This window comes from Callithrix jacchus, chromosome 5, assembly GCF_049354715.1.
Source record: "Callithrix jacchus isolate 240 chromosome 5, calJac240_pri, whole genome shotgun sequence".
NCBI classification, from domain to species: domain Eukaryota; kingdom Metazoa; phylum Chordata; class Mammalia; order Primates; family Cebidae; genus Callithrix; species Callithrix jacchus.
In genome coordinates this window covers 165,336,106-165,348,494 of record NC_133506.1, presented here as the reverse complement: position 1 = coordinate 165,348,494, position 12,389 = coordinate 165,336,106, and the positions used below count along the sequence as shown (strand labels likewise).

At 41.8% G+C, this 12,389-nt stretch overlaps 1 protein-coding gene across 3 annotated transcripts in view; it reads left to right on the top strand.

The window, feature by feature from the left end:
• LCP1 (lymphocyte cytosolic protein 1) overlaps positions 1-12,389 on the top strand; it is a 58,231-nt gene that overhangs the window by 28,706 nt on the left and 17,136 nt on the right. For 2 of the 3 annotated variants that reach the window (XM_035302632.3, XM_035302634.3), the window contains 5 exons: positions 1,854-1,996; positions 6,225-6,320; positions 8,562-8,757; positions 10,773-10,851; positions 11,578-11,692. In XM_035302632.3, the coding sequence (XP_035158523.3) occupies positions 1,854-1,996; positions 6,225-6,320; positions 8,562-8,757; positions 10,773-10,851; positions 11,578-11,692 (629 nt within the window). Of the gene's footprint in view, positions 1-1,853; positions 1,997-5,868; positions 5,896-6,224; positions 6,321-8,561; positions 8,758-10,772; positions 10,852-11,577; positions 11,693-12,389 lie in introns of all 3 variants that reach the window. The other variant, XM_078375391.1, reaches the window with a different exon arrangement.

The window sequence follows — 12,389 nt, the reverse complement described above, 5'->3', positions numbered from 1 at the left end:
TCGTGTAACAGATTCTATACACAAAAAGCAGGCGTTTTTAAGTGACAGAGCAAAAGCTTTTTAAGACCACAGACTAACAATAATCCTTGTTTGGAGCATAGGACTCAGCTTGACTGTTTGACACTCTAACCCAAGAGCTTTTTTCAGAGATCACTTTGCCTTCAGATGCTTTGTAACAAATAAGATGACTTTTAACTTGCATCTTGTGAAGGAAGCAACTCATATACTTTGATGGTACCAAATTAGGAGGAACTTGGTCTATTTCTTATAAAAACTGTAGAGGAGGGTATAGGTCAAAATTATATAGGATGCAATTATATAGGATGAATAAGAAGTGGAGATCTAAACAAGATGAAGATGGTAGTTAATCATATTGTGGTGTATACTCGTCATTTGCCAAGAAAGTAGATTTCGGCTACTCTTACTACAAAAAAAAAAAAAGAAAGAGATAAAAGGAAGGTAATGATATGAGACGTGGGTATGTTACTTTGCTTCACTAACAGTAACCAGCTTACTATGGATGTATCTACCAAGATAAGTAACTAAAACATCACATTATACGCCTTAAATCTATACAGGAGAGAATAAAACTGTTTAAAGACCATAGAAATTACATTTAGGGTTTCAGAGTTCTCAACTAAATATGTAGCTGTCAATCTGACTGCATCTTCTCTTGCCATCTTATCTATATAAACAGTGAGAGTGCCACGGTTCAGACAGAGATAGCCAACCTTGAGAAGCATCATACAAAACACAGCATTATCTTTAGTTTTCAGGTACAAATCCTACCAATATGAAATCTGTAGCCAAGTTCTGATCTCTAGTTATACGTACTTTTTATTTATATGTCCAAATATGATAACCAATGAAGAATCCTGAAATATTATTTAAAAACCAATGTAAGCTGGGTGTGGTGGCTCAAGCCTGTAATCCCAGCACTTTGGGAGGCCGAGGCAGGTGGATCACGAGGTCAAGAGATTGAGACCATCCTGGTCAACATGGTGAAACCCCGTCTCTACTAAAAGTACAAAAATTAGCTGGGCATGGTGGTGCGTGCCTGTGATCCCAGCTACTCAGGAGGAGGTTGCGGTGAGCCGAGATCACGCCATTGCACTCCAGCCTGGGTAACAAGAGCGAAACTCCATTCAAAAAAAAAAAAAAAAAAAACCAATGTATTAAACATAATATAAAGAAGTGGAGGAGAAGAAATAGGGATCTTAGAACCTGTGAGGAAGAATATTGATCTTCAAATAATGACCTCAGCTAAATTTAAACCTAGCTGAGCAAAAAATATTTACTCATCTGGGAACATGTAGAGGAGAATTGATTATATTGTTGCATTGCTATAATTAGGCAAGTAAGCACTTGAAATACAAAACACCTATGGGAATAGACAGAACATTGTTATTATTACAAAATTGATCTCTTAAAAGCAAAAGTGTTGTCATATTGTGAAATGTGGTTTGCCAGACCCAGCAAAGCATCCAAGTGACTCTTCTGGTTACACTAATAATAGCAAACATGGTATCTGCAACATGCCAAATAAACAAGCTAGTAGCCTTGGTTATTTTTGTGGCTCTGCCCAAATGTTCTTAAAAATAGCATTGAGATTCATTGTGCCTTGTTTTCTCTATCTGAAAAATGGGAATAATAAATATACACACAATAGTTTACACTTCTTTTAAGGGATTAATAATAAAATATTTAATCCATGGGAAAGGCTGTAAGAACCTTTACCCCAAAGAGGTAACTGCTGTCTTTAGCTTTCCAGCAGAGCTCAATACAAGTTATAACCCAACATACTCCCTCAACATCACTGCATTTAATTGTCTTTGGTTTTTGTGCTTCTTCAGCTCTGATTGCTCTTTTGAGAGAAGGGGAGAGCCTGGAAGATTTGATGAAACTCTCCCCTGAAGAGCTCTTGCTGAGGTGGGCTAATTACCACCTGGAAAATGCAGGCTGCAACAAAATTGGCAACTTCAGCACCGACATCAAGGTAGGCGGAGCGTTGTTTGATCGTGACTACCTGCAGCAGTGAAGGGGAATTTGGTTATTAATAAAGAAAAGACAAAGATTTGGGGCTTCATCTCTTCAGAAGCTCCAGGGTTGTTCTGGTGCTGTTTTGGAGCTGCTTACTGTCCTTGAGAGGCCATCTGCTGCTCTAGTCCTGGGCCACACACAGATTTGCCCAGAGTCCTATTGCAGTGTCTCATTGGAGTTTCTGTATCAGGAAGTAGAGGGACAAAGGCAAGCTAGAGGAAGAGCAAGAGAACAGATTTCTTTCCAAGTAAAGAGAATATATGTAGGTCTGTAATGTCTCTGGTTTCATAAATGGGAGAGGCAGATGGGAGTTCCGTTTAAAACATTAAGTGAGAATGACTCTTCTGGTTACACTAATAATCGCAAACATGGTATCTGCAACATGCCCAGCACTGTTCCACATGATTTATGTGTATTCTCTTGTTGAATCCTTACAACAACCCCATGAGGTAAGGGTTATTATCCTCTCATTTTACAGACAAAGAGACAAGGAGGTCTACAGGGGAAAGGCTGAGGCAGAAATACACTGGTTTTCAAGTACATGAAAGGTTCCATGTCAAAGTGAAAAAAAACAGCTGTTGGTGATGATGACAGATGGATCAAGATAGAAAGTGGTTAAGGAGCAGTATGGAATGGAAAGTGGTCCCTAGCAGGAAAGAGCAGGAGATGCTGGGATGCAGCAGGAAAGAAGAGGAGATGCTGGGATGCAGCAGGAAAGAGCAGGAGATGCTGGGACGCAGCAGGAAAGAGCAGGAGATACTGGGATGCAGCAGGAAAGAAGAGGACATGCTGGGACGCAGCAGGAAAGAGCAGGAGATGCTGGGACGCAGCAGGAAAGAAGAGGAGATGCTGGGATGCAGCAGGAAAGAGCAGGAGATACTGGGATGCAGCAGGAAAGAAGAGGAGATGCTGGGATGCAGCAGGAAAGAGCAGGAGATGCTGGGACGCAGCAGGAAAGAGCAGGAGATGCTGGGATGCAGCAGGAAAGAGGAGGACATGCTGGGATGCAGCAGGAAAGAAGAGGAGATGCTGGGATGCAGCAGGAAAGAGCAGGAGATGCTGGGGCGCAGCAGGAAAGAGCAGGAGATGCTGGGATGCAGCAGGAAAGACGGGGACATGCTGGGATGCAGCAGGAAAGAGCAGGAGATGCTGGGACACAGGAGGAAAGAGGAGGACATGCTGGGATGCAGCAGGAAAGAGCAGGAGATGCTGGGACGCAGCAGGAAAGAGCAGGAGATGCTGGGATGCAGCAGGAAAGAAGAGGAGATGCTGGGATGCAGCAGGAAAGAGCAGGAGATGCTGGGATGCAGCAGGAAAGAAGAGGAGATGCTGGGATGCAGCAGGAAAGAGCAGGAGATGCTGGGACGCAGCAGGAAAGAGCAGGAGATGCTGGGTTGCAGGAGGAAAGAGGAGGACATGCTGGGATGCAGCAGGAAAGAGCAGGAGATGCTGGGACGCAGCAGGAAAGAGCAGGAGATGCTGGGATGCAGCAGGAAAGAAGAGGAGATGCTGGGATGCAGCAGGAAAGAGCAGGAGATGCTGGGATGCAGCAGGAAAGAGCAGGAGATGCTGGGATGCAGCAGGAAAGAGCAGGAGATGCTGGGATGCAGGAGGAAAGAGCAGGAGATGCTGGGATGCAGCAGGAAAGAGGAGGACATGCTGGGATGCAGCAGGAAAGAGCAGGAGATGCTGGGACGCAGCAGGAAAGAGCAGGAGATGCTGGGATGCAGGAGGAAAGAGGAGGACATGCTGGGATGCAGCAGGAAAGAGCAGGAGATGCTGGGACACAGCAGGAAAGAGCAGGAGATGCTGGGATGCAGGAGGAAAGAGGAGGACATGCTGGGATGCAGCAGGAAAGAGCAGGAGATGCTGGGACGCAGCAGGAAAGAGCAGGAGATGCTGGGATGCAGCAGGAAAGAGCAGGAGATGCTGGGATGCAGGAGGAAAGAGGAGGACATGCTGGGATGCAGCAGGAAAGAGCAGGAGATGCTGGGATGCAGCAGGAAAGAGGAGGACATGCTGGGATGCAGCAGGAAAGAGGAGGACATGCTGGGATGCAGCAGGAAAGAGCAGGAGATGCTGGGATGCAGCAGGAAAGAGGAGGACATGCTGGGATGCAGCAGGAAAGAGCAGGAGATGCTGGGATGCAGGAGGAAAGAGGAGGACATGCTAGGATGCAGCAGGAAAGAACAGGAGATGCTGGGACGCAGGAGGAAAGAGGAGGACATGCTGGGATGCAGCAGGAAAGAGCAGGAGATGCTGGGACGCAGGAGGAAAGAGGAGGACATGCTGGGATGCAGCAGGAAAGAGCAGGAGATGCTGGGATGCAGGAGGAAAGAGGAGGACATTCTGGGATGCAGCAGGAAAGAGCAGGAGATGCTGGGATGCAGCAGGAAAGAAGAGGAGATGCTGTGATGCAGCAGGAAAAAGCAGGAGATGCTGGGATGCATCACCAGGAAACTATTTCGGTCTTCACTTTCTCAAATGTTAAAGAAGTTTTCCCCAAAGAGAAAGAGTCAGAGGAAAGGTCACATGGCTCAACAGGAGTACACCCAGGCTTATAATTCTCTGTGTAACAGCTTCCCACTGCTGCACGACACGCATTCAGTGGCATTTAGAACTCAGGGTGTGTCAGGCACTGTGCCAGTCAGAGTCAAGCTTCTAGATGGAAAGCCCCCATTCCTTAGGATCTAAGCTAAATCTGTCTTTCTAACTATACATCTTTCGTGGGTTATTAACACTTGTAGCACCACCAGTCAACGCAGGGTTTAACAGGAGTTGGCTGTCATGATCTCCCTTTATGCTCAACAGTTAAGCTCTGCAATTGTAAAACTTTGTAGCCAAGATTAGGCTGTGTGGTCTCAGCTGTAAATTTACCTGATTTCCTATCTTAAATGGCTGTGTTCTTTAGAACAACCATTCTGGGCTTTGGGAAGTGTCCTGGCCACATGAGCACTTACTTCTTATACATGTGCCTGTTCTCCGGCACCGGCTGCGCAGTGACTGACTCCGTGCTGTAATGAGTAGGTCTGAGTAGCCAGCAACTTTGGGAGATGTCTTTAAATCGTGTAAAAATTGGCAGAGGTGAGGAGAACACCCAGTCTAGAGTGAGTGAGAAAGGTTCATAAGAGTCAGGTGAAATGAGGTTACTCTTAGCCAAGCTAAAAAAGAGGTAACCCAGGGTGGGCAGATTTTACTGGTGCCTGACACCTGCATGTGATTCTCACTGGCTTCAAAATAGCTACAGTGAAAAGCCAGAGAAGGGAGGGTAGAAAGAAGAGAGATAAAGATCAGTTTCCACGTGCAACATCCATGGCTCACACTCTGTGGTTCTCATCTTTCTAACGTCAGAAGGGGTGAGCATGCCTCTCCTCTGCCCAGGCCTTACCTACCCTACCCAGCTGTAAAAACAAAGTAGCAGCTAATGTTTCAATCTTTAAAAGAAACTGAGATGCTATTAAAATATTTAAATACACTACCTGAAAATCTGTATGCTTCCATTGACTAAGAAAAAGTTTATATTTTAAGACTATAATTCTGAGAATTCTTTTTGTCAATAAGCATATTTTCAGACTCTTAAGAAAACTTGAGAATTCAATACCTCTATCTAATGTGCTATAACTGAATGGAACCATTCTTCCAGCTTCTAGATACATGTGAAATGCACTCATCTTGATAGTCCTCCTTTTTCATGAAGATGCTTGTTAACCCTTCAGTCTTCGACGTCTTTATTTTTCTCTTGCTGATTGTCCATTTGAATGTATTTTTAAACTCTGCTTTAAACTTCTGCTTCCTTTTTCTGTCACTTTTTTTTTAATTAAACCGTAGCTGACTGACTTCTACAGCAATATAAAGGTATATATATCTTTTCCTGTATACAATTTAATACATGTAAATAAGTTGTTTTTCTCCCCTAAAGACAACAGAATAATATCCACTTCTTTAGGGTGTCTTTTGTATATATCTTGTATACTTTATTGTTATGCTCCTTTTAAAAAGTAAAGCAAATATGATATGTAAAAAGACAAATAGAACATTCAAATTAGTGAATGTTTCTAGCCTCATTAATTAAGTTACATTCTTGAACGATAGTTGGAAAAGAAATAGAATGTTTGCTTTCGGGAAATTGTTGCTGGGCTAAGAGCTGCGCTCTTTTGAAACTGGCATTTCTTACTTTCTCACAGGACTCCAAAGCTTATTACCACCTGCTCGAGCAGGTGGCTCCGAAAGGAGATGAAGAAGGTGTCCCTGCTGTTGTTATTGACATGTCAGGACTGCGGGTAAGGCCAGGCCCCACTTGTGTTTGGAGAACACGATGCTGCCTTCACGTTGGCAGTTCTGTCACCCTGCGTGGCCTTGACTCTGGAGTTCCATGAGTTCCTCCAGTGGGCATCTCTGCCTAAAGCCCTGTTAAAACTGTAAAACTGTGAGCAGTGTTGAATAATAATGGATGAGAACTGAATCTGGAAATAAAACGTTAGAGAAAGAAACCAATATTAATTAAACGCCATCCAGTGTGCTAGGCCGTTCTGTGCATGTTCACCGTTTGGCAGACTCTGTAAGCCCAGCATGGGTCTGAACACGGTAATACAACTGCAGAGGTTTTTTGTTGTGTTTTTTTGTGTGTGTCCGTGGGGGGTTGTTTTGGGTTTTTTTGCTTTGTTTTTTTGTTTGAGATGGAGTCTTGCTCTGTCACCCTGGCTGGAGTGCAGTGGTGTGATCTTGACTCACTGCAACCTCTGCCTCCCAGGTTCAAGTGATTCTCCTGCCTCAGCCTCCAATTAGCTGTGATTATAGGTGAGCACCACCATGCTTGGCTAATTTTTGTATTTTTAGTGTAGCAGGGTTTCACCATGTTGACCAGGGTGGTCTCAAACTCCTGGTCTCGTGATCCGCCTGCCTCAGTCCCCAAAGTGCTGGGATTACAGGCATGAGCCACCATACCTGGCCAAAACTTTAATTTTGCCACCACTTTAATATTGACCTTGAGAAGCCACTATGCCCGTTTGTGTGCCTCATTTAATATCACTGCAGTGAAATCCGGTGAGTTAATGTTGAAGTTAACTGATTCCTAATGAGTAGAGTAAAAGTAAATGAGAAGGCAAGCTCACGGCATGTACAGTGTGCACTGTTGTCCAGTAAGGTGGAGAAGTAAGAAACCCTAATTTAAACTTGGGCTTTCTGAAAATTGCTGGTTTCATATACTTGAAGGACAATGGACCATATTTCAGCAATATTTTAGTCTGTTTCAAGAGTCTGTTTACAAATGGCTGAAGATTCTCTAGAATTATCTGAGCACATTGCGTGTTTGACAATCTGAAGTCTGCGAGAATAATTGCAGTTGATATTATGTATTTATGCATAATAGTATGTAGGTTAACTGATAAAATGTATCTTGTTTGCGTTGCAAGTGTACCAGCTAAATGTGGAGACAGCGGTTATGCGAATCCCATGTTCTTATTGGCAAGTGTTAATAGCTTTTGTGAACTGGTAATGGGAATATAAATTAATAACTTAAAAATTTTGATAATCTCATGACACCTATGCAAGAAAATAATATAAAGGAATTTTAATGGTTGGAAATAAGATAAGCTCAGATAAGGTTTTGGAAAATAATGTAAAGGAATTTTAATGGTTGGAAATAAGATAAACTCAGAGTTTTTGGAAAATAATTTAAAGGAATTTTAATGGTTAAGCTCAGATAAGGTTTTGGAAAATAATATAAAGGAATTTTAATGGTTGGAAATAAGATAAACTCAGAGTTTTTGGAAAATAGTGTAAAGGAATTTTAATGGTTGGAAATAAGATAAACTCAGATAAGTTTATGGAAAATAATGTAAAGGAATTTTAATGGTTGGAAATAAGATAAACTCAGATAAGTTTATGGAAAATAATGTAAAGGAATTTTAATGGTTGGAAATAAGATAAACTCAGATAAGTTTATGGAAAATAATGTAAAGGAATTTTAATGGTTGGAAATAAGATAAACTCAGATAAGTTTATGGAAAATAATGTAAAGGAATTTTAATGGTTGGAAATAAGATAAACTCAGATAAGTTTATGGAAAATAATGTAAAGGAATTTTAAAGGTTGGAAATAAGATAAACTCAGATAAGTTTATGGAAAATAATGTAAAGGAATTTTAATGGTTGGAAATAAGATAAACTCAGATAAGTTTATGGAAAATAATGTAAAGGAATTTTAAAGGTTGGAAATAAGATAAACTCAGAGTTTTTGGAACCCACCGCATCTCTTCTGAAACAGGGCAGCCAACCGTCCTTCTGAGGCAGTTGGATAATGGAGATGAGAGGTCTTTATTATTTAGCCTCTGAGCTTCCTTTTACCTGCGACTTTCTGATTTTGGTGCAGTTGCATATAAGCGATGATGTGTTGTTATTAAGCGTATGCCTGAGATAAACACGAATGGTTTCAGTGAGGTTCCCACTTCCTTTCACATTATGCAATCTGCTTTGTGCATGGGGAGCCCCGACCCAGCCCTGAGACATGCTTTTGCCTTGCAGGAGAAGGATGATATCCAGAGGGCAGAATGCATGCTGCAGCAGGCGGAGAGGCTGGGCTGCCGGCAGTTTGTCACAGCCACAGACGTTGTCCGAGGGAACCCCAAGTTGAACTTGGCTTTTATTGCCAACCTCTTTAACAGATACCCTGCCCTGCACAAACCAGAGAACCAGGACATTGACTGGGGTGCTCTTGAAGGTAACTGTAAGCTAGTTGCTTAAAATCGGGAAAGGCACTCACAATTCTAATTCAGTGTCAATTCAACTCACTTCCTAAGCAAATATAAACTCCTTACAGTGGAAACAGGCCATTAATTTTCTGGTATGCAACAAAGAGAATAAAATTTCAGCCAAGCAGGAATAATCAAATACCATTATATCACGTCCATTATACAAGGCTTCATCCATTATCAAAATTAAATGTTTTAGGAAAGATAATGCATTTAATTATTAGATGCAATAAATCCTGAGTTTCAAACAGATAATTTATGTACTTAATGGACTGTGTTGATTCCTAGAAGCAAGAAATTGCCACCATTTACTATCTAAAAACGATATTTAACTTATGCTGGGATATGCTTACTGAGTTTTTTATTTGGCTTTGTTTCTTAAGGGAGGCACAGAAAAGTATTTTGACGCAGAATCCCTAACAGTTGCATTTTTCAGGTTAATGCTCTTGAGATTCAACAAAAAGCATATAGCTTTAATTAGGTTCCACTAGATAGAGCTGCCAGAGATGGTTGCTTGACTTTTTAAAAAAATCATGAAATAGTCCCAATGTTGAGACAAAAAGATCAATTAATATTAAATGAATGTAGATTCCGACTGGAAGTGTGAGTTATCTTTTGCCCCGGTGCTTTGTCTCCCTGGAAATGCAGCATAATCGTGCTCCAGCATCCTGCATCCTGTCATTTGCTGAATTATAGTCAGGGGGTTGGGCTCATTTTGTGGACTCCCGAATCTATATATCAAGCCCACCAGTCACCCATTTTAGCTGCCTCTAGAATATTCCTGTTTGGGTCCTTGCGTATCATTTGAGGTGCAGCAGATGCAAAACAGAATTGGTTCTTTTCCCTCCCACCCCCAACCGTTACCTTTCCAGCCCACCTCTCATCCCATCTGCCCTCTTTTAGAAATGCTCCATTTCCATTAATCATACCATTTTTTTCTTTTAGTCACCAAAACTAAAGACCTTGGATCTATCTTCCTATCCTTCATCCCTACGTCCACTAAATCAGAAAATACCAATAATTCTTCCTTTGGAGCATCTTCTCAAGTGCCTTGTTTCTTTTCTGCTCTCCCAAGCTCATTACCTCATACGCCAATTATTTTAATGGATCTCGGGGCGTCCATTTATCAAATGCTTGAATGTGTCCCACATGCTAGTGTCAAACACTCTGCCCTCTGCTGTGTTTAATTTAAATGCGTATCACCTTTCAGTGATTCTGTACATTGCGACCAGGCACACCCTGGTACTGATTTCATTATAACTCCGCCTTGCTCAAGAAGTTGTTGTAGTCATTTTACAAAACCATAATGACTGCCATTGTCAAATATGTCAACTAAAACCTGTTTCCTGGCATCCAAGGGTCCCCAGTTGTGACTCCCTCCAGATAGGTGTATCTCATTGTGTTGTACGGTACAATGACAAACCAGTTCCTGATTTCCTTAGTAGAGACCTTGCCTCTTGCTCCGTGTGTGTGCATATCCACTCTTCTACTCCCACCCCTTCCCATCTCCCCAAATCCTCTACTCTTTCCTTTTGCCTCCACAGATTTTGCTAGCTATCCAAAGGGAAGTTCAAATTCCACCCCCTCCAAATTCAGTTCATACTGTTCTTTTCCCTGTCTCAACTCAAATAACAGCTACAGCTCCCTCATAAATGAGTATTCTAGCTGTGTGATCTCTGTTTGATGCCTAAAAGCGCTGTTTTTTCCAGAAAGAAGGTAAGCCTTTGAGAGCCAACTGGTACCCCACACAGGATTCCACACACTAATAGATGCTATAGAAATACATGTGGAATTGAAATGGAAAGAAAAATCAACACAGCATAAGAACCCTCATCCAAATCCAATAGGGTTTATTTTCTTCCCTTTCTTTCTTTCTCTCTCTTTCTTTTTTCAGTTTTTATTGCATCCTCTATAATTAAACTTTGCTCATAAGAAAGGTATGTTTTCTTTGGTCCCAGAAGATAACCCATCTTCATTCATCTAGGTGAGACAAGAGAAGAGCGGACATTTAGGAACTGGATGAACTCCCTGGGCGTTAACCCTCGAGTCAATCATTTGTACAGGTAGGAATATTTGGGAACTCATTGTAATGTAAGATGGAGACCCCGAAAGGTCCGTAGGACTCCAAATACTGCCATGATGTGCATTCTCTTCACAAAATGTGCATATCTTGATGGAAGGGAAAAGTGCTAAGCTGAGCTTCAGATGCCGGATATTCAGCTAAAAAAACTCACCTGCATACCTCAGTGTCACTGTGTGCTCAATACAGAAATGATTCATCAACAAAATGAAACATTCACTGTCGGTCCTAAGTGATCTTACGTATAACCTGCATACAAGAGGCAAAACAACAGAAGTTAAGTTTATGGTGAAGTGTCTCCTCTGCCACTTGCTAAAGCCATTTAAAAAAAAATATTTCTCTTACATTTATTTAGTTTTGCAATTTTTAAACCTTTAGGTACAGGGGAACGTGTGCAGGTTTGTTATACAGGTAAACTGTGTGTGTCAGGGGTTCAGTGTACAGATTATTTCATCACCATTGTCCTCTTTCTTTCCCTGATGCGGCATAATTGGCTGGGAGGGCATAGCTGGTCATACCTAGGAAGAATGAGTCTCCCAGTCTCTCTGAGTCATGGTTTCCTCACCTCTATAGATGGAGCTACTCCTATCAAAGGTGCAGGGTTGTTGTGCATATTCTTCGAACTAATATGTAAGGAAGTATCTGGCCTATTGTGGGCCCTGAATAAACGTTGGATGTCTGAGAATCCTTCTGTGTTTGTTTTGTTCAGTGACTTATCAGATGCCCTGGTCATCTTCCAGCTCTATGAAAAGATTAAAGTTCCCGTTGACTGGAACAGAGTAAACAAACCACCGTACCCCAAACTGGGAGGCAACATGAAGAAGGTAAACAGCGAAGGTTCTGTTGTCCCCACAGGCAGGCGGAGTCATAACCTGCAAGAGCACTCTGAGGACTTTACGAAGCAGCCAAACTCAGACAAGCAATGTTTATCCAGAAATTAAATTCTAGTACAGCAATCAGAAACCTGAATAGGTTTATTGAAGTGTGCTCATTATTTCAGCCGATTACTTATTTATGATTCCATGTTGGATGTCTTCAAACATTATCATGCAAAAATTCTAATTAAGATCATTAGAGCAGGCAGAGAACCACAGGGATTTTCTCCTCAGCAGGATCTTCATTCTAATTTCTAAAGAATTGGAGCTTTGTGCTGACAGTTGACTTGTACAAACAGTTTGTCTGCTGTCAACACAGTGGGAACGTTGTTTTGAAACAACAGGGTTGACACAGCCATTTCTCACCATTTTTTATCCGTTCACATGTCCATTTGCTCTGTGTGCAGAGGATGCAAGCTCCGATTTTCCATGTCAATCTCCATGATTTCACCTATTTTAGAAATACGACACGTAGGTAACTAAGGATGGCTCTTCACTTATGCAGTGTGATATAGCTGTGAACACATCCATAATAATGAATTCATTTTGGTTTTCCACATTATGACTATTTTTTATGAAAATGAGGAGTTCTCAGGAAAGGTGGAAAATTCATTAATTTTGAATCCTGCAATTGCAGAACCAGTTG